General features: G+C 45.7%; 1 protein-coding gene across 4 annotated transcripts in view; it reads left to right on the forward strand.

The window, feature by feature from the left end:
• The window catches only part of LOC141259330 (probable cation-transporting ATPase 13A4), a 1,218,891-nt gene that overhangs the window by 382,347 nt on the left and 813,292 nt on the right, over positions 1–23,252 (forward strand). For all 4 annotated transcript variants that reach the window (XM_073675148.1, XM_073675147.1, XM_073675149.1 and 1 more), the window contains exons 7-8: positions 12,214–12,348; positions 12,435–12,507. In XM_073675148.1, coding sequence (XP_073531249.1) covers positions 12,214–12,348; positions 12,435–12,507 — 208 coding nt within the window. The remainder of the gene's footprint in view (positions 1–12,213; positions 12,349–12,434; positions 12,508–23,252) is intronic.

Raw genomic sequence — 23,252 nt, forward strand, 5'->3', positions numbered from 1 at the left:
AAATAATTTTTATCTGCATCTACCTCTGAAAAAATAATTTTGCTTCTAGCTGTGTGTGGGACTTGTTCTATTAGTCAATCTATACTGACCTCCATCAGGTTGCAAACTGAATATAATTTTTTTCTGCATCTAGCTCTGAAAAAATATTTGGCCTTCTAGCAGTGTGTGGGACTTTCTCTATTAGTCCATCTATACTGACCTCCATCAGGTTGCAAACTGAATATAATTTTTTTCTGCATCTAGCTCGGAAAAAATATTTGGCCTTCTAGCAGTGTGTGGGACTTTCTCTATTAGTCCATCTATACTGACCTCCATCAGGTTGCAAACTGAATATAATTTTTTTCTGCATCTAGCTCTGAAAAAATATTTGGCCTTCTAGCAGTGTGTGGGACTTTCTCTATTAGTCCATCTATACTGACCTCCATCAGGTTGCAAATTAAAAATAATTTTTATCTGCATCTACCTCTGAAAAAATATTTGGGCTTCTAGCTGTGTGTGGGACTTGTTCTATTAGTCCATCTATACTGACCTCCATCAGGTTGCAAACTGAATATAATTTTTTTCTGAATCTAGCTCTGAAAAAATATTTGGCCTTCTAGCAGTGTGTGGGACTTTCTCTATTAGTCCATCTATACTGACCTCCATCAGGTTGCAAATTAAAAATAATTTTTATCTGCATCTACCTCTGAAAAAATATTTGGGCTTCTAGCTGTGTGTGGGACTTGTTCTATTAGTCCATCTATACTGACCTCCATCAGGTTGCAAACTGAATATAATTTTTTTCTGTATCTAGCTCTGAAAAAATATTTGGCCTTCTAGCAGTGTGTGGGACTTTCTCTATTAGTCCATCTATACTGACCTCCATCAGGTTGCAAATTAAAAATAATTTTTTGTCTGCATCTAGCTCTGAAAAACTATTTGGCCTTCTAGCGGTGTGTGGGACTTTCTCTATTAGTCCATCTATACTGACCTCCATCAGGTTGCAAATTCAAAATAATTTTTTGTCTGCATCTAGCTCTGAAAAAATATTTGGCCTTCTAGCAGTGTGTGGGACTTTGTCTATTAGTCCATCTATACTGACCTCCATCAGGTTGCAAATTAAAAATAATTTTTTGTCTGCATCTAGCTCTGAAAAAATATTTGGCCTTCTAGCAGTGTGTGGGACTTTCTCTATTAGTCCATCTATACTGACGTCCATCAGGTTGCAAACTGAATATATTTTTTTTCTGCATCTAGCTCTGAAAAAATATTTGGCCTTCTAGCAGTGTGTGGGACTTTCTCTATTCGTCCATCTATACTGACCTCCATCAGGTTGCAAACTGAATATAATTTTTTTCTGCATCTAGCTCTGAAAAAATATTTGGCCTTCTAGCAGTGTGTGGGACTTTCTCTATTAGTCCATCTATACTGACCTCCATCAGGTTGCAAATTAAAAATAATTTTTATCTGCATCTACCTCTGAAAAAATTTTTGGCCTTCTAGCAGTGTGTGGGACTTTCTCTATTAGTCCATCTATACTGACCTCCATCAGGTTGCAAATTAAAAATAATTTTTTGTCTGCATCTAGCTCTGAAAAAATATTTGGCCTTTTAGCAGTGTGTGGGACTTTCTCTGTTAGTCCATCTATACTGACGTCCATCAGGTTGCAAACTGAATATATTTTTTTTCTGCATCTACCTCTGAAAAAATATTGGGATTGTAGCTGTTTGTGGGACTTGTTCTATTAATCCATCTATACAGACCTCCATCAGATTGCAAACTGAATATAATTTTTATCTGCATCTACCTCTGAAAAAATATTTGGGCTTCTAGCTATGTGTGGGACTTGTTCTATTAGTCCATCTATACTGACCTCCATCAGGTTGCAAACTGAATATAATTTTTTTCTGCATCTAGCTCTGAAAAAATATTTGGCCTTCTAGCAGTGTGTGGGACTTTCTCTATTAGTCCATCTATACTGACCTCCATCAGGTTGTAAATTAAAAATAATTTTTATCTGCATCTACCTCTGAAAAACTATTTGGGCTTCTAGCTGTGTGTGCGACTTGTTCTATTAGTCCATCTATACTGACCTCCATCAGGTTGCAAACTGAATATAATTTTTTTCTGCATCTAGCTCTGAAAAAATATTTGGCCTTCTAGCAGTGTGTGGGACTTTCTCTATTAGTCCATCTATACTGACCTCCATCAGGTTGCAAACTGAATATAATTTTTTTCTGCATCTAGCTCTGAAAAAATATTTGGCCTTCTAGCAGTGTGTGGGACTTTCTCTATTAGTCCATCTATACTGACCTCCATCAGGTTGCAAACTGAATATAATTTTTTCTGCATCTAGCTCTGAAAAAATATTTGGCCTTCTAGCAGTGTGTGGGGCTTTCTCTATTAGTCCATCTATACTGACCTCCATCAGGTTGCAAATTAAAAATAATTTTTATCTGCATCTACCTCTGAAAAAATATTTGGGCTTCTAGCTGTGTGTGGGACTTGTTCTATTAGTCCATCTATACTGACCTCCATCAGGTTGCAAACTGAATATAATTTTTTTCTGCATCTAGCTCTGAAAAAATATTTGGCCTTCTAGCAGTGTGTGGGACTTTCTCTATTAGTCCATCTATACTGACCTCCATCAGGTTGCAAATTAAAAATAATTTTTATCTGCATCTACCTCTGAAAAAATATTTGGGCTTCTAGCTGTGTGTGGGACTTGTTCTATTAGTCCATCTATACTGAACTCCATCAGGTTGCAAACTGAATATAATTTTTTTCTGCATCTAGCTGTGAAAAAATATTTGGCCTTCTAGCAGTGTGTGGGACTTTCTCTATTAGTCCATCTATACTGACCTCCATCAGGTTGCAAATTCAAAATAATTTTTTGTCTGCATCTAGCTCTGAAAAAATATTTGGCCTTCTAGCAGTGTGTGGGACTTTCTCTATTAGTCCATCTATACTGACCTCCATCAGGTTGCAAATTAAAAATAATTTTTGTCTGCATCTAGCTCTGAAAAAATATTTGGCCTTCTAGCAGTGTGTGGGACTTTCTCTATTAGTCCATCTATACTGACGTCCATCAGGTTGCAAACTGAATATATTTTTTTTCTGCATCTACCTCTGAAAAAATATTGGGCTTGTAGCTGTGTGTGGGACTTGTTCTATTAATCCATCTATACAGACCTCCAGCAGGTTGCAAACTGAATATAATTTTTTTCTGCATCTACCTCTGAAAAATTATTTGGCCTTCTAGCAGTGTGTGGGACTTTCTCTATTAGTCCATCTATACTGACCTCCATCAGGTTGCAAATTAAAAATAATTTTTATCTGCATCTAGCTCTGAAAAAATATTTGGCCTTCTATCAGTGTGTGGGACTTTCTCTATTAGTCCATCTATACTGACCTCCATCAGGTTGCAAATTAAAAATTATTTTTATCTGCATCTACCTCTGAAAAAATATTTGGGCTTCTAGCTGTGTGTGGGACTTGTTCTATTAGTCCATCTATACTGACCTCCATCAGGTTGCAAACTGAATATAATTTTTTTCTGCATCTAGCTCTGAAAAAATATTTGGCCTTCTAGCAGTGTGTGGGACTTTCTCTATTAGTCCATCTATACTGACCTCCATCAGGTTGCAAACTGAATATATTTTTTTTCTGCATCTACCTCTGAAAAGATATTTGGGCTTCTAGCTGTGTGTGGGACTTGTTCTATTAGTCCATCTATACTGTCCTCCATCAGGTTGCAAATTGAATATAATTTTTTTCTGCATCTAACCCAGCCAATTGTTTTGGCCTAATACCACAGTTTGGCCACTCAGCTCTGCTCGTTTCCCATCCATTGTTTTTTTGTGCAAACAACTCCAGAGTTGTGAATTAGTTAACCACCAAACTGAGTGGAAAAAGGCCTGCTGCTGGTGGAAAGAGGAATAGGCGTGTTGGGAAGGGGAAAAAAGGTTGTGTCCGTGTGGTAGGTGTTAAAGCAACAGTAACATCTGCAGAAGAAAGACCTTCTTCCAGCCAAACTAAAATGTCTACTTCTTTTAGCGGACAATGCGATAAGATCCCTTTCTTACGGCCACGCCAATCGCTACAAATTCCAGATGAGGCACAAAAACAGCAGGTGCTTCAACGGATATCAAGTGCTCCTTTAAGTGGGCTCTCCTCCACATCAACTTCAACATCACAAATACTCCAGTCCTCAAAGGTGTCACCCCAATCGCACTTGCTTCCTCAAAGCTGCCAAATCTCCCGCTGCCCGTCTGAGTATGAGGTAGAACAGATGGTTGAGTCTGCAGAGCTGTTTACTCATACTATAGCCTGGGAATCAGAGGTCGACTCCAGCGCTTCTGTGAATCTAGACGAGGAAATGATCTGCACTGATGCCCAGAATCTTTATGAGTCGGATCCAGGACCAGACGCAGAAGGTTCTGACCATAATGTAGACCCTCATTCCCAAACTGCAACTCCTGTTGGTGGAGACAATGAGGAAGACGATGATGAGACTCAAATACCTGATTGGAGCGACAACTTAAGTTTTTTGTCAGGGCAGGAACAGGTTGGCTCTGAGGACGACGGGTGTGACAACGCACAGGGTGATGATGATGAGGTTGGAGATCCCACTTACTGTCAACCCACAGTCAGCCAAGAGATGAGGTCAGCAAAGGAGGTGGAGGAAGATGCTAGTGACGACGAGGTCAGGTTGCGCCTTCCTGGACAGAGACGTAGTACTGGAAGCACGTCAACAACTGCATCCTCAAACACAACTCTGCCTCTCACCACAAGTCGTGGTGGCTCTTCAGGTCGCATGGGTGCTAAGCCTTGCATAGCCTGGGCATTTTTTCAGATCGATAAAGATGACCCAACTCGTGTTATCTGTAACATTTGTCAGCAAAAGCTAAGTAGAGGCCAAAAAATACCTAGTTTGAGTACTTCATGCATGAACCGGCACATGGACATGAAGCATAAGTTGCAGTGGGAAGCTCAGTGTGCTACAATGCGGCCTAGCCGGCCGGGCCAACCACCGTCTGCCATATCTTGTGCATCCGCGGCCTCTTCATCCTCTGTGACTTGGGGGGACAGCAGTCACACCTGTTTTGGGGCGCAGACCTGCCACCTCTTTACCCGCAACAGCCAGCGTGATTGGCAGGTCATCATTTTCTTTGAAGGTGGTAACACCAGCTGGTGTTCAGCGCTGTTCAACATCGATAGCACCACCTTTGGATCAAGGCAACCTAACATGTCCGCCTGCATCTTCCTCACAGACGGGCAGTTTGCCGGGGACACCCTTATCAACCCCGTCTAAGCACAATAGTCAGCCCTCGGTCCCTCAGATGTGGACAAGTAAAAGACCATTTCCTCCTAGCCATGAGAAAGCTAAGAGGTTGAATTTCACCATCTGCAAGCTCTTGGCTACAGAAATGCTGCCTTTCCGCCTGGTGGACACAGAGGATTTTCGAGACCTTATGTCCGTCGCAGTGCCCCAGTACCAGATGCCCAGTCGGCACTACTTCTCAAAGAAAGGTGTGCCTTCGCTCCACCAGCATGTCGCACACAACATCACCGCTTCTTTGAGAAACTCTGTGTGTGACAGGGTGCATTTCACCACAGACACTTGGACGAGTAGGCATGGACAGGGGCATTACATGTCGCTGACTGGGCACTGGGTAACTATGGTGACAGCAGGACAAGGGGCTGCTGTCCAAGTGTTGCCGTCCTCACGAGTTGTGCGTCAATCCTCTTTATCTCAAAGTTCCTCCACTGCTTCTGCCTCCTCAACCTCCTCTCGGTCTTCCACCTGCACCCAAAGCCTGTCTGGTCATGCCACAAGCTTTCTAACTGCGCAGAAGGGATCCTGCACACCTCCTTACTATGCTGGCAGTAGGGCTCAACGTCATCAGGCGGTTTTTACTTTGAAATGTCTGGGAAATGTGAGTCACACAGCTGAGGAGTTGTGGTCAGCTCTGGAGAACCAATTTCATGAATGGTTGTCTCCACTGGACCTGAAACCAGGGAAGGCCGTGTGCGACAATGCTGCAAACCTGGGTGCGGCCCTTCGCCGGGGCAATGTCACACACGTGCCTTGTATGGCTCACGTGTTGAACCTGGTTGTCCAGCAATTTTTAGCCCACTATCCCAGACTAGATGGCCTTCTGCAGAGGGCACGGTCGCTGTGTGCTCACTTCCGCCGTTCGCATCCCGCAGCTCAGCGACTTACATCTCTACAGAAGTCGTTGGGCCTGCCACTTCACCGGCTAAAATGCGATGTGCCTACCCGGTGGAATTCAACTCTGCACATGTTGCAGCGACTGTGGCAGCACCGACAAGCCCTGGTGCAATACGTTCTGACGTATAGCCTGGGCCAACGAAATCCAGAGGTGGGGCAAATCACGCTGGAGGAGTGGTCTCAGATCAGGGACCTATGCACCCTTCTACACAGTTTTGAAATGGCGACGAAGATGTTTAGTGCTGACGATGCCATTATCAGCATGACTATTCCGGTGATTTACATGCTGGAGCACATGTTAAACAGAATTCGGAGTCAGGTGGTGGCACAAGAGGAGGTGGAGGAAGTAGAGGAGGAGGAGTTGTATGCGGAAGGGCTAACATCTGCAAGGTCCAGACGGTCGGCAGCACCAAGGCGGCAGGCATGTGAGGGTGGGGGAGATGGTTTTACCAGGGCGCATGGTAGCAGCCAAACTAGTGAGGAAGGTGCAGGAGCCCAGGAAGAAGTGGAGGACGAACTGATGGAAGACTCATCAGATGAGGGAGACCTTGATCACATTTCTGTTGCGCGAGGTTGGGGGGAGAGGACAGAGGAAAGAAGCATGATTGTTACCTCGCCACCAACACAACAGGGACTTGGTGCTCCTGGATGCGCAAGACACATGAGTGCCTTCTTGCTGCACTACCTGCAACATGACCCTCGAATTGTGAGAATTAGAAATAATCCTGACTACTGGGTTGCCACACTGTTAGATCCCCGGTACAAAAGTAAATTTGCCGAAATTATTCCTGCCATAGAAAGGGATGCACGCATGCAGGAGTATCAGCAGAGACTTTTGCAGAATCTTACATGTGCTTTTCCACAAAACACCAGTGGTGCACGTAGTGAATCTCACAGTTCCAACTTGACAATCGTGGGACCGTCAAGTGTTCAGCACTCAAACCGTAACAGAACCACAGTATCTGCTGGTAACATCAATTTTGCGGAATCATTTCACCACTTTTTTAGCCCATCCTTTGCAAGGCCACAGGAGACAAGAAGTCTGACACATAGTCAACGCCTAGAGACGATGGTACAGGAGTATCTCCAAGTAAACATTGAAGCCATGACTGTGTCACTGGACCCTTGCTCTTTTTGGGCTTCCAATCTGGATAAATGGCCGGAGCTAGCCACTTACGCCTTGGAGATCTTGTCATGCCCCGCAGCCAGCGTTCTGTCTGAACGTGTGTTCAGCGCTGCTGGTGGTGTGCTGACAGATAAGCGCACGCGGCTCTCCACTGATAATGTAGACAGACTCACGTTCATAAAGATGAACAAATCATGGATCCGAAACGACTTTTCTACCCCTGTGTCATCCTGGGGAGAGTAAAAGCTTGATGATTGGTTAAAATCACCCTACCAACCGTTTTAAGCTTTCAAATTACTAATCATGTTTATCTGTATCTTGGCTGGAAAATAATTTGGGCTTTGTAGCAGTGTGCAGCACTGATTCTATTAGGCCATCTATAATAAGCTCCACCAGATTTAAAATTACTAATCATGTTTATCTGTATCTTGGCTGGAAAATAATTTGGGCTTTGTAGCAGTGTGCAGCACTGATCCTATTAGGCCATCTATACTAAGCTCCACCAGATTTAAAATTAATAATAATTTTTAGCTGCATCTAGCCCGGAAAATAATTTTGGGGCTCCGAGATGCGCAAGACACATAAGTGCCTTCTTGCTGCACTACCTGCAACATGACCCTCATATTGTCAGAATTCGAAGTAATCATGACTACTGGGTTGCCACACTCTTAGATCCCCCAAACTTTTCGATCAACCTTTTCATTTTAATAAAGACCAAAAAAATTGTCATTTTTGAAATTATAAGAATTAGCAGGTTATTTGAAACTGAAATCAAACAGTTTTCAACTCAAAACTTTATTCTAGGTGATGTTACATTTTCACATAGGACCCCTTGTTCGTAAGGAGCTTCAGAACTCTCTCGTCCATTGAATTTGTCAGGTTTTGGATGGTTTCTGCTTCAATTGTTTTGCATGAGGACAGAATACCCTCCCAGAGCTGTTGCTTAGATGTGAACTGCCTCCCGCCATCATAGACACTCCTTTTGATGATGCTCCAGAGGTTCTGAATGGGGTAGAGGTCAGGGGAGCATGGGGGTCACACCATAAGTTTGTCCCCTTTTATGCCCATATCAGCCAGAGATGCAGATGTTTTATGTGCAGCATGAGATGGTGCATTATCATGCAAAAAAATGATCTTGCTGTGAATTACACGGTTCTTCTTCTTGAACCATGGCAGGAAGTGCTGTTTGAGAAAATCCACATACATTATGGAGTTCATCTTTAGAGCCTTCAGGGATCCTAAAGGGGCCGACAATCTCTCTCCCCATGATTCCAGCCCAAAACATTACTCCACCTCCTCCTTGATGGCGCTGTAGCCGTGTTTGCGTGGGGTGTCCATCAACCAGCCATCCTCCACTCCATCCATCTGGACCATCGAGCGCTGCACGGCACTCATCCGTGAACAAAACAGTTTTGAAATCAGTCTTCATGTAATGTTTAGCCCACTGGAGCCGTTTCTGCTTGTGTGAAGTGGATAGAGGAGGTCGACAGGATGGCGTATGCACAGTTGCAAACCTCTGAAGGACCCTGCATCTTGTTGTTCGGGGGACGTTGGAGGCACCAGCAGCTTCAAAAACTTGTCTGCTGCTATGACAAGGCTTTTTTGCCGCTGCTCTTTTAACCTGACGTAATTGCCTGTAGGAAAGAGTCCTCAATTTGCCCTTATAAGCACGCACACGTGTGTACTGTGAATCAGCTACATACTTTTTGATTGCCAAGACACTTCATCCTGATCATCGCATAATGTTGATTGTAGTCATGCCTTGACCTAAACACTCCACAATTTGTTGCTTCTCAGCAGCCGACACATCCTTTTTCTTTCCCATTTTGGCAGAAAATGTAGGCTGCTTAATAATGTGAGACAGCCTTCTTAAGTAGTCTTGCTTTTCATTGGACACACCTGCCAAACTAATTAGCACAGGTGTCTGCAATTGCTTACAGTGATATAAAGAGCCCTGACACACATCACCATCAATGAGTTTAACTGACAAACAAACAAATTACTTTTTGCATAATAATTTGGAACACAGTGTACATGTGCTTTTCCACAAAACACCAGTGGTTCACGTAGTGAATCTTACAGTTCTAACTTGCCAACCGTGGTCTGTATGGAGTTGTTCAATAAAGGGCCCAAAATTAAGATAACATAGATGGGAGAGGTCTCTATGAATAGGAATTCCTAAGTATTTGATACCCTGTGAGGGCCAGGCAAAGGGAAAGTTGGACTGGATGGAATCCTATATGGATTTGGGGAGGGAGACATCGAGGGCCTCAGACTTCGCTGCATTGATTTTAAAATTTGACCATGTAACAAAGTGATCTATTTCAGCCATAACAGCATGGATGGATATATGTGATTGAGTGATATATACTAGGACATCATCAGCAAATAGAGAGCACTTGTACTCGGTGCCTCCCACCTCAATCCACCTAATATTGGGGTTATGGCGAATTGATGAGAGCAGGTGCTCCGTCACTAGGATGTATAAGAGAGGGGACAGAGGACATCCCTGCCTTGTCCCATTGGTGATTGTGAAAGGTGATGAAAATGTTCTGATGCACCCCCTGGGCCTTGGGACACCCGGAGCCGGACCCTTTTTGGTGGATGCTGGTGGTTGTAGTCTTCGCGGCTGGCGACCCGGTTCCGTGGCTCAGGGTGGTCAAACCAGTGGCGGAACTATTTATGTGGTTTTGATGTTTAAATGTCCGACTACGCCACCCGTGGATTGCGGTCAGAGTGAACCGCCGCTGCAGGGCAGACCGCTGAGGCTGGTGTTGTGGGTGCAGCAGAGCGTAGCATAACTCCCCACGGGAGGAGTATAGCCTCAGGGCAGTGTATGCGGAAGATGGGGGTGATGGTGCAGGGCAGCAGCAGTAACGACACGGAGTCAGTGATGCAGTCCAGGGCCTTTACTCACAGTTCTTATTATCCAGACCACGTCTGCAGGTAACGGCTGCCCACGTCGTACTGTGCTCACCAGGTGAGGGGCTCAGACAACTCCCAGATAACTTTGGAGCGCTTCACAGGACCCCCTTTGTGTGTCCTTTGTCTGGCCTTTCTTACCAACCCTTCTGTCCGGCTGCCTCGGGCCTCCTCTTGGTAAACTTGGCGCCAGTTTCCCTGACCCTATGTGCTGCCCTCCTAGCGGGTGTAGCGAGGGGCTGCGCCACATAAAATGTCACAGCCTCCGGTTTCTAGCTGAGGGTCGTTTCCTGCCTCCACTAGTTTCGGGGACCGGTCTCCCCCTTTTGCCTGACCCCTCCATGCAGGTGGATTCGGGCGTGCGGTGGCGACTCGCCCGTCCGCACCCCTGGGATACCTTCATTCCTCGCTCCTGGAGCCTTCTCCGCTCCTCTTCCTTCCTTCTCCCTCTTCCAGGCCTAGGCCTCTGTTACTAGGCCCGCCTCCGGAGCAGAGCTCATGCAGAGCCCCTGCTCCCTGCCACTTCTGCTCAGACTTCTCTGCACTGAACTAAGATGGTGCCCACCTTTTATACTCCCTTCTCAATGCACCCAGGAACTGCTTCCTCCCTGCTCCTGCACTACAGGGTTCCCCTTCCTCAGTGTTCCCTCCCCCCACTCCAGCCAGGGACAGGGACTGTCGTGCCCATCTCAGGGGCATATTGGTCGCCCTGCCCCACGGCAATGTGGTGTAATGCATGCAGGTGTCGGGTCCTGATCCACATTCCATCCTTACCTGAGAGTGAGATATCACACCTCTGGGTGAGGTGCAATACCTCTGTAGCAACCGAGCCCTCAGGGTGCTACAGTTCCATTTATCTTCAGCCTAGGTAACGTATTGTGATACAGGGCCGTGATTTTGGCTATAAAAGGGTCCCCTAGACCCCTACCCCAAGCTTTTTAAGAGAATCATATATGGCGTGCCAGGAGACTCTATGGAATGCTTTCTCAGCATCCAACGAGAGTATCTAATTACAAATTTTTAACTGCATCTAGCCCAGGAAATACTTTGTGCCTAGTAGCAGTTTCTGTTAGTCAGCGGATTATCCCGGCTGTTAAGCAAGCTACACCACCTGTAGTTTGGACACTTAATTTTTTCAAAGGAAATGCTTCGGGACCACGGGATACTCAGTGAAGAGCATCAGGAGGCACCCCAAGGCATAGGGGCTGGGACTGGCAGAAGGATGCCTTGCGGTGGACAGCCGAGCTCGATCCTTATAAAAGCTTTTTAACTGCAGCAGCTTTAGTGGACGCTACTGGAGCTGGAATTACGCGGCTGCTGGCATGAGACTTGCCCTCCAATAGATCATTGTAAATGGATTTAAAGTGTATTCATTCAAATTAGAGAGACAATTTAAATTAAAAAGCTTAGAGCTGCCTCCACCACAGGGGGGCTCGCTCGACCCACCAGCGGACAGGCACCAGTATTGGGAGAGGGGGGCTGGCCGTCAGGGTTCACCGTGGCTCTGGCACAAACCCGACGACACGGAGGTGGCATGGGCAGGAGCGGACTGAACGTGTCGGCTTCTCACTTTTTGGATTTTAGAAGGGCATGACATGCCTATATCTGTGTCTCCCCCTCCTTTTACTCCTCCACCTCTTTTCTTTTCGCATGACTATATGTACTTGTCACTTTTCCATGTGTTAGTTGTGTCTTCTGAGCAGTTTGTCAGCTTTTGGACACCTTTGAAGGTGTTTTCTATGTGTTTCTATGTGTTTTTGTTTGCCTGCCATTGGTTTTAACGGTGTTCGAAGGTGTTCGACGAACATTTCGGCGAACACACGGGTGTTCGACGAACCGAACCGAACTCGAACACTACGGGGCTGGCTCAACACTACACAATAGGAAATGATTCTATTACAATTATTAACAATGTGAATATGTGAAATAATTCTTTTTTTCTACTTTACAGATTTTCAACCCATTTTATGTGTTCCAAGCATATTCAGTATGTATTTGGTTTGTTGCGGCATACTATGAATATTGCGTTGCTGTTTTAGGTATGACCCTTTTGTCCATTGCTGCAACGGTATATAATTTAAGAAAGGTATGTGTGGCTGTGTTTAAAAAAAAACAGTGTTATATTCCATTTTCCTTAGCAAAAAATAAATCCTCATCTAATTTTCATTTTAGCAATCAGTCAAACTGCACAGAATGTCAGCATCCTACAACAGCATTTTGGTTTCAGTGCTTCATAAAAATGGAGGTAACTGTTACAGAAAACATTCATTTACTTATAGTAACATGTAGCTATATAGTAGTGTGTGTGTCTTTAGTGTTTTCTCTTTTTCATTTATAGATTTACAAATGTACATTGAAACAAATATGCAAAAGTATAATTATGTAAAAGTAGTACCTACTTGTACAAAATACAGAATTACACAAGTATCTTATACATGTTAATCTACATAATATACAAATTTGCCTAATAGCAGACAATAAATACACAATTAAAGTAAATTGTCTCTTCAGAGAGGAAGAGGACTGGAACTCTAATGCCCACTATAGGAAGTAGTAATCCTAAAAGTCAATATTGACCCTTTAACTAGACTTGTCACATTATTTAGGATAAAAGCCAGAATAAGAAACTCAATTTGCAGACACTGTGCTTTAGGGTACTATCCCTCGCCACTGCAAAGTATGAGTTCTGGTTTGGCTAGGTGAGAGGCATCAGACCAGTATCTAAGGGCTAACATTTTTCCTTGCGGATAGTGACATGTTAAGCATGTCAAGATGAGGAGACTTTTTAAGCTGCAATGCTCCTCTGGGAAATATGCACATTGCCTCTTCAGAGAGGAAAAGGACTAGAACTCTAGTGTCACCAATAGAGATGAGCAGTGTTCGACTCGAACTGTTCGCCAATCTCAAATTCGAGCTGTTTTGGGAGGTGTTCGAGCCGTTCGGCGAACACGAACGATTTGAAAAAAATTTGGCTGTTTGAGGTTATGTTCGATAACTGTTCGTGCACCAAAATCATAACTGGATTATTTCTCAGTAATGCTGAAAATTAATGTTAATACATAGTTTGAGTGTACAGCGGGGCAGGAGGAGGGGCAGGGGATGGATCTCTGCAGGAATAATGAAGATCTCCATTTTTTTTCTCTTTCCCGCATTTACAGTGTGGAAGTGCAGTCTGTCAGCCTATCAGCAGTGCACACACGGAGAGAACTGCTTTTTTTCACACAAGCAAGGGCATGTGTCATTGGCAGTGTATGTCACATGTCCTTGCCCTATAAGACCCAGCCATTTTCCCCGTCGCCACCATTTTCTCACTGCTGCAGCTGCGTGTTAGACGGCACCGCTGTTGCTGTGTGCGCTATACTTTGTTAATTTCAAGCCAATTTTTGCACAAATCTACAGATAGCTTGGGAGTAGGGAAGAGTTTTGATTGCAGTCCTTTTAAGGACTAGGTTACATCATTTCATACGACTTTTATCAGGAAGGTCTGTGCTCTTAAATAGATAGGATGGGAGTAAAGACTAATTGTAATTGCAGTCCTTTTCAGGGCTAGGTTACATCAGTTCCTATCACTTTTTGCCAGGCAGGTCTGTGCCAGTGCTGTGCAAGTTTTTTTCACAGCATTTGGGTAAATCTAGCAAAGCAAATCCTTTTTGGCCTATTGCAGAGTGTGTTAGTCAGTGGAGTAGCCTATCTGTGTTGAAAGCTACACCACCTGTGTATAGAATACAAATTTTTTTACTGCACCTAGTGAAGTAAAACCTTTTGGGCATAGCATCATTCTATTAGTCCATATATACTAACCTCCAACCGGTTGCAAATTCAAAATAATTTTTCCTGCAACTAGCTCTGAAAAAATATTTAGGCTTCTAGCAGTGTGTGGGACTTGGTCTATTAGTCCATCTATACTGACCTCCATCAGGTTGCAAATTCAATATCATTTTTTCTGCATCTAACCCAGCCAATACTTTTGGCCTAATACCACAGTTTGGCCACTCAGCTCTGCTCGGTTCCCATCCATTGTTTTTTTTGTGCAAACAACTCCAGAGTTGTGAATTAGTTAACCACCAAAATGAGTGGAAAAAGGCCTGCTGCTGGTGGAAAGGGGAATAGGCGTGTTGGGAAGGGGAAAAAAGGTTGTGTCCGTGGAGTAGATGTTAAAGCAACAGTAACATCTGCAGAAGAAAGACCATCTTCCAGCCAAACTAAAATGTCTACTTCTTTTAGCGGACAATGTGATAAGATCCCTTTCTTACGGACACGCCAATCGCTTCAAATTTCAGATGAGGCACAAAAACAGCAGGTGCTTCAACGGATATCAAGTGCTCCTTTAAGTGGGCTCTCCTCCACCTCAACTTCAACATCACAAATACTCCAGTCCTCAGAGGTGTCACCCCAATCGCACTTGCTTCCTCACAGCTCCCAAGTCTCTAGCTGCCCGTCTGAGTATGGGGTAGAACAGATGGTTGAGTCTGCAGAGCTGTTTACTCATACTATAGCATGGGAATCAGAGGTCGGCTCTAGAGCTTCTGTGAATCCAGATGAGGAAATGATCTGCACTGATGCCCAGAATGTTTGAGTCGGATCCAGGACCAGACGCAGAAGGTTCTGACCATAATGTAGACCCTCGTTCCCAAACTGTAACTCCTGTTGGTGGAGACAATGAGGAAGACGATGATGAGACTCAAATACCTGATTGGAGCGACAACTTTAGTTTTTTGTCAGGGCAGGAACAGGTTGGCTCTGAGGATGACGGGTGTGATAACACACAGGGTGATGACGATGAGGTTGGAGATCCCACTTACTGTCAACCCACAGTCAGCCAAGAGATGAGGTCAGCAGAGGAGGTGGAGGAAAATGCTAGTGACGACGAGGTCAGGTTGTGCCTTCCTGGACAGAGACGTAGTAGTGAAAGCATGTCAACAACTGCATCCTCAAACACAATTCTGCCTCTGACCACAAGTCGTGGCGGCTCTTCAGGTCGCATGGGTGCTAAGCCTTGCATAGCCTTGGCATTTTTTCAGATCGATAAAGATGACCCAACTCGTGTTATCTGTAACATTTGTCAGCAAAAGCTAAGTAGAGGCGAAAAAATCCATAGTTTGAGTACTTCATGCATGAACCGGCACATGGACATGAAGCATAAGTTGCAGTGGGAAGCTCAGTGTGCTACAATGCGGCCTAGCCGGCCTGGCCAACAACCGTCTGCCACATCTTGTGCATCCGCGGCCTCTTCATCCTCTGTGACTGGGGGAACAGCAGTCACACCTGTTTTGGGACTCAGACCTGCCTCCTCTTTACCCGCAACAGCCAGCGTTATTGGCAGGTCATCATTTTCTTTGGAGGTGGTAACACCAGCTGGTGTTCAGCGCTGTCCGACATCGATAGCACCACCTTTGGATCAAGGCAACCTAACATGTCCGCCTGCATCTTCCTCACAGACCGGCAGTTTGCCGTGGACACCCTTCTCAACCCCGTCTAAGCACAATAGCCAGCCCTCGGTCCCTCAGATGTGGACAAGTAAAAGACCATTTCCTCCTAGCCATGAGAAAGCTAAGAGGTTGAATTTCACCATCTGCAAGCTCTCGGCTACAGAAATGCTTCCTTTCCGCCTGGTGGACACAGAGGATTTTCGAGACCTTATGTCCGTCGCAGTGCCCCAGTACCAGATGCCCAGTCGGCACTACTTCTCAAAGAATGGTGTGCCTGCGCTCCACCAGCATGTCGCACACAACATGACCACTTCTTTGAGAAACTATGTGTGTGACAGGGTGCATTTCACCACAGACACTTGGATGAGTAGGCATGGACAGGGGCGTTACATGTCACTGACTGGGCACTGGGTAACTATGGTGACAGCAGGACAAGGGGCTGCTGTCCAAGTCTTGCCGTCCCCACGAGTTGTGCGTCAATCCTCTTTATCTCAAAGTTCCTCCACTGATTCTGCCTCCTCAACCTCCTCTCGGTCTTCCACCTGCACCCAAAGCCTGTCTGGTCATGCCACAAGCTTTCTAACTGCGCAGAAGGGATCCTGCACACCCCCTTAATATGCTGGCAGCAGGGCTCAACGTCATCAGGCGGTTTTTACATTGAAATGTCTGGGAAATGTGAGTCACACAGCTGAGGAGTTGTGGTCAGCTCTGGAGAACCAGTTTCATGAATGGTTTTCTCCACTGGACCTGAAACCAGGGAAGGCCGTGTGCGACAATGCTGCAAACCTGGGTGCGGCCCTTCGCCGGGGCAATGTCACACACGTGCCTTGTATGGCTCACGTGTTGAACCTTGTTGTCCAGCAATTTTTAGCCCACTATCCCGGACCAGATGACCTTCTGCAGAGGGCATGGTCGCTGTGTGCTCACTACCGCCATTTGCATCCCGCAGCTCAGCGACTTACATCTCTACAGAAGTCGTTGGGCCTGCCACTTCACCGGCTAAAATGCGATGTGCCTACCCGGTGGAATTCAACTCTGCACATATTGCAGCGACTGTGGCTGCACCGACAAGCCCTGGTGCAATGCGTTCTGACGTATAGCCTGGGCCAACGAGATCCAGAGGTGGGGCAAATTACGCTGGAGAAGTGGTCTCAGATCAGGGACCTATGCACCCTTCTGCACAGTTTTGAAATGGCGACGAAGATGTTTAGTGCTGACGATGCCATTATCAGCATGACTTTTCCGGTGATTTACATGCTGGAGCACATGTTAAACAGAATTCGGAGTCAGCTGGTGGCACAAGAGGAGGTGGAGGAAGTAGAGGAGGAGGAGTTGTATGCGGAAGGGCTAACATCTGCAAGGTCCAGACGGTTGGCAGCACCAAGGCGGCAGGCATGTGAGGGTGGGGGAGATGGTTTTACCACGGTGCAAGGTAGCAGCCAAACTAGTGAGGAAGGTGCAGGAGCCCAGGAAGAAGTGGAGGACGAACTGATGGAAGACTCATCAGATGAGGGAGAAATTGATCACATTTCTGTTGTGCGAGGTTGGGGGAGAGAGGACAGAGGAAGGAAGCATGATTGCTACCTCGCCACCAACACAACAGGGACTTGGTGCTCCTGGATGCGCAAGACACATGAGTGCCTTCTTGCTGCACTACCTGCAACATGACCCTCGAATTGTGAGAATTAGAAATAATCCTGACTACTGGGTTGCCACACTGTTAGATCCCCAGTACAAAAGTAAATTTGCAGAAATTATTCCTGCCATAGAAAGGGATGCACGCATGCAGTAGTATCAGCAGAGACTGTTGCAGAATCTTACATGTGCTTTTCCATAAAACACCAGTGGTGCACGTAGTGAATCTCACAGTTCCAACTTGACAACCGTGGGACCGTCGAGTGTTCAGCACTCAAACCGTAACAGAAACACAGTATCTGCTGGTAACATCAATTTTGCGGAATCATTTCACCTCTTTTTTAGCCCATTCTTTGCAAGGCCACAGGAGACAAGAAGTCTGACACATAGTCAACGCCTAGAGACAATGGTACAGGAGTATCTCCAAGTAAACATTGAAGCCATGACTGTGTCACTAGACCCTTGCTCTTTTTGCGCTTCCAATCTGGAAAAATGGCCGGAGTTCGCCACTTACGCCTTGGAGATCTTGTCATGCCTCGCAGCCAGCGTTCTGTCTGAACGTGTGTTCAGCGCTGCTGGTGGTGTGCTGACAGATAAGCGCACGCGGCTCTGCACTGATAATGTAGACAGTGGAGACTTAAAGATGTAGACAATGTAGACATAAAGATGAACAAATCATGGATCCGAAACTACTTTTCTACCCCTGTGTCATCCTGGGGAGAGTAAAAGCTTGATGATTTCTTAATATCACCTCACCAACCGTTTTAAGCTTTAAAATGACTAATCATGTTTATCTGTATCTTGGCTGGAAAATAATTTGGGCTTTGTAGCAGTGTGCAGTACTGATTCTATTAGGCCATCTATACTAAGCTCCACCAGAATTAAAATTAATAATTTTTAGCTGCATCTAGCCCGGAAAATAATTTTGGGGCTCCTAGATGCGCAAGACACATGAGTGCATTCTTGCTGCACTACCTGCAACATGACCCTCAGATTGTCAGAATTCAAAGTAATCCTGACTACTGGGTTGCCACACTCCACTCATAGATCCCCCACACTCTTCGATCAACCTTTTCATTTTAATAAAGAAAAAAAAATGGTCACTTTTGAAATTAGAAGCATTAGCAGGTTATTAGAAACTGAAATCAAACAGTTTTCAACTCAAAACTTTATTCTAGGTGATGTTATATTTGCACATAGGACCCCTTGTTCGAAAGGAGCTTCTGAACTGTCTCGTCCATTGAATTTGTCAGGTTTTGGATGGTTTCTGCTTCAATTGTTTTGCATGAGGACAGAATACCCTCCCAGAGCTGTTGCTTAGATGTGACCTGCCTCCCGCCATCATAGACACTCCTTTTGATGATGCTCCAGAGGTTCTCAATGGGGTTGAGGTCAGGGGAGCATGGGGGTCACAATATAAGTTTGTCCCCTTTTATGCCCATATCAGCCAGAGATGCAGATGTGTTATGTGCAGCATGAAATGGTGCATTATCATGCATGAAAATGATCTTGCTGTGGAATACATGGTTCTTCTTCTTGAACCATGGCAGGAAGTGCTGTTTGAGAAACTCCACATACATTATGGAGTTCATTTTTACCGCTTCAGGGATCCTAAAGGGGCCAACAATTTCTCTCCCCATGATTCCAGCACAAAACATTACTCCACCTCCTCCTTGTTGGCACCGTGCAGTGTTTGCGTGGGGTGTCCATCAACCAGCCATCCTCCACTCCATCCATCTGGACCATCAAGCGTTGCACGGCACTCATCGGTGCAAAAGCAGTTTTGAAGTCATTCTTCATGTATTGTTTGGCCCACTGGAGCCATTTCTGCTTGTGTGCAGTGGATAGAGGAGGTCGACAGGATGGCTTACGCACAGCTGCAAACCTCTGAAGGACTCTGCATCTTGTTGTTCGGGGGACGTTGGAGGCACTAGCAGCTTCAAAAACTTGTCTGCTGCTATGACAAGACTTTTTTGCCACTGCACTTTTAACCTGATGTAATTGCCTGTAGGAAAGAGTCCTCAATTTTCCCTTATCAGCACGCACACGTGTGTACTGTGAATCAGCTACATACTTCTTGATTGTGCGATGATCAGGATGAAGTGTCTTGGCAATGTTGATTGTAGTCATGCCTTGATCTAAACACTCCACAATTTGTTGCTTCTCAGCAGCCGAAACATCCTTTTTCTTTTCCATTTTGGCAGAAAATGTAGGCTGCTTAATAATGTGGGACAGCCTTCTTAAGTAGTCTTGCCTTTCATTGGACACACCTGCCAAACTAATTAGCACATGTGTCTGCAATTGCTTACAGTGATATAAAGAGCCCTGACACACATCACCATCAATGAGTTTAATTAACAAACAAATTCTTCCATTATCACTCCTAAACACTTTTTGCATAATAATTTGGAACACAGTGTACATGTGCTTTTCCACAAAACACCAGTGGTTCACGTAGTGAATCTTACAGTTCTAACTTGCCAACCGTGGTCTGTATGGAGTTGTTCAATAAAGTGCCCAAAATTAAGATAACATAGACGGGAGAGGTCTCTATGAATACGAATTCCTAAGTATTTGATACCCTGTGAGGGCCAGGCAAAGGGAAAGTTGGACTGGCTGGAATCCTGTATGGATTTGGGGAGGGAGACATCGAGGGCCTCATACTTCGCTGCATTGATTTTAAAATTTGACCATGTAACAAAGTGATCTATTTCAGCCATAACAGCAGGGATGGATATATGTGATTGAGTGATATATACTAGGACATCATCATCAAATGCAGAGCACTTGCACTCGGTGCCTCCCACCTCAATTCACCTAATATTAGGGTTATGGCGAATTGATGAGAGCAGGTGCTCCGTCACTAGGATGTACAAGAGAGGGGACACAGGACATCCCTGCCTTGTCCCATTGGTGATTATGAAAGGTGATGAAAATGTTCTGACACGCCCCCTGGGCCTTGGGACACCCTGAGCCGGACCCTTTTTGGTGGATGCTGGGGGTTGTAGTCTCCGTGGCAGTGACTCGGTTCCGTGCTCAGGGCGGTCAAACCAGTGGCGGAACTATTTATGTGGTTTTGATGTTTAAATGTCCGACTACGCCACCCGTGGATTGCGGTCAGAGTGAACCGCCGCTGCAGGGCAGACCGCTGAGGCTGGTGTTGTGGGTGCAGCAGAGCGTAGTATAACTCCCCATGGGAGGAGGATAGCCTCACTGCAGTGTATGCGGAGGATGGGGGTGATGGTGCAGGGCAACAGCAGTAACGACACGGAGTCAGTGATGCAGTCCAGGGCCTTTACTACCAGTTCTTATTATCCAGACCACTTCTGCAGGTAACGGCTGCCCACGTCGTACTGTGCTCACCAGGTGAGGGGCTCAGGCAACTCCCAGATAACTTTGGAGCGCTTCACAGGAACCCCTTTGTGTGTCCTTTGTCTGGCCTTTCTTACCAACCCTTCTGTCCGGCTGCCTCGGGTCTCCTCTTGGTAAACTTGGCGCCAGTTTCCCTGACCCTATGTGGTGCCTTCCTAGCGGGTGTAGCGTGGGGCTGCGCCACATAAAATGTCTCAGCCTCCGGTTTCTAGCTGAGGGTCTTTTCCCGCCTCCACTCTAGTTTCGGGGACCGGTCTCCCCCTTCGGCCTGACCCCTCCACGCAGGTGGATTCGGGCGTGCGGTGGCGACTCGCCCGTCCGCACCCCTGGGATCCCTTCGTTCCTCATTCCTGGAGCCTTCTCCTCTCCTCTTCCTTCCTTCTCCCTCTTCCAGGCCTGGGCCTCTGTTACTAGGCCTGCCTCCGGAGCAGAGCTCATGTAGAGCCCCTGCTCCCTTTCACTTCTGCTCAGACTTCTCAGCACTGAACTAAGATGGTGCCCACCTTTTATACTCCCTTCTCAATGCACCCAGGAACTGCTTCCTCCCTGCTCCTGCACTACAGGGTTCCCCTTCCTTGGTGTTCCCTCTCCCCACTCCAGCCAGGGACAGGGACTGTCGTGCCCATCTCAGGGGCATATTGGTCGCCCTGCCCCATGGCAATGTGGTGTAATGCATGCAGGTGTCGGGGTCCTGATCCACACTCCATCCTTACCCGAGAGTGAGATATCACACCTCTGGGTGAGGTGCAATACCTCTGTAGCAACCGAGCCCTTGGGGTGCTACAGTTCCATTTATCTTCAGCCTAGGTGATGTATTGCGATACAGGGCTGTGATTTTGGCTATAAAAGGGTCCCCTAGACCCCTACCCCAAGCTTTTTAAGAGAATAATATATGGCGTGCCAGGAGACTCTATGGAATGCTTTCTCAGCATCCAACGAGAGTATCTAATTACAAATTTTTAACTGCATCTAGCCCAGGAAATACTTTGTGCCTAGTAGCAGTGTCTGCTAGTCAGCGGATTATCCCAGCTGTTAAGCAAGCTACACCACCTGTAGTTTGGACACTTAATTTTTTCAAAGGAAATGCTTCGGGCCCCCGGGATACTCAGTGAAGAGCATCGGGAGGCACCCCAAGGCATAGGGGCTGGGACTGGCGGTAGGACCCCTTGCGGCGGACCGCCGAGCTCGATCCTTATAAAAGCTTTTTAACTGCAGCAGCTTTAGTGGACGCTACTGGAGCTGGAATTACGCGGCTGCTGGCATGAGACTTGCCCTCCAATAGATCCTTGTAAAAGGATTTAAAGTGTATTCATTCAAATTAGAGAGACAATTTAAATTAAAAAGCTTAGACCTGCCTCCACCACAGGGGGGCTCGCTCGACCCACCAGCGGACAGGCACCAGTGTTGGGAGAGGGGGGCTGACCATCAGGGTCCACTGCAGCTCTGGCACAAACCCGGCGACACGGAGGTCGCACAGGCAGGAACGGACTGGCCGTATCGGCTTCGCACTTTTTTGGTTTTAGAAGGTCATGACATGCCTATATCTGTGTCTCCCCCTCCTTTTACTCCTCCACCTCTTTTATTTTCGCATGACTATATGTACTTGTCACTTTTCCATGTGTTAGTTGTGTCTTCTGAGCAGTTTGTCAGCTTTTGGACACCTTTGAAGGTGTTTTCTATGTGTTTCTATGTGTTTTAGTTTGCCTGCCATTGGTTTTAACGATGTTCGAAGGTGTTCGGTGAACAGTTCGGTGAACATATGGGTGTTTGACGAACCGAACCAAACTCGAACACTACGGGGGTGGCTCAACACTAGTCACCAACTCCTATTTCAAATCACCAGTCACTCCAGTAATCTCCACCTGTCCTGCAGTTGGTCACATGCCATACATCATTTACATAACCTATGTTGCTAATCACTAGCTTCAGTAGTGATGCTGGCATATATGGAATGTGATTGCTGAGGCCAATAATTGTCTGTAGCGATCACACAAGTAATATATGACTAGAAAAGGTCAAATCTTTTACAATTTTAATTCACCGGATTTGATGAATTTTTCGAGAGAATTTGATTTGCAGCAAATCGATTTGTGAATTTCAATACGGATAAGCTGCTAATTGCCTGAAAAAGATGTGTGTAACACTATGGTTTATCTCAGGCCTCTATCAAACCTTTTTGAGCACTTTAATACAAACACAGCTTTAATAATGTCCAATTGACCTCAGCATATGTAGCTATGGATAAACAGTTGGTAATTGGTGGTAACTAGGAGCCCATTTAATGCATAGCACAAACAAATTTTCAATTTTTTTTTAATAAAAAAAACTGTCCAAAAATTATCCCTCTTAGTCTTTTGTGATAAGACACACTATTCTTTCATTCCCTGTAACTCAGAATTCACCTGCCTAGGTCAGTGGTTTTTTATAAACGATGCATGCAGGTCCTTGAATTGATGACGGGCATTCCATTCTCGTGGCAACACCCCTGTATCTGTGTGTTCTATAAATTTTGGATGGTCTCATGGTGTCCAGACCATGAAAAATTGAGAATCAT

This window comes from Phyllobates terribilis, unplaced genomic scaffold (genome assembly GCF_046119375.1).
Source record: "Phyllobates terribilis strain yellow unplaced genomic scaffold, ASM4611937v1 Scaffold_3__8_contigs__length_932513732, whole genome shotgun sequence".
NCBI lineage: Eukaryota > Metazoa > Chordata > Amphibia > Anura > Dendrobatidae > Phyllobates > Phyllobates terribilis.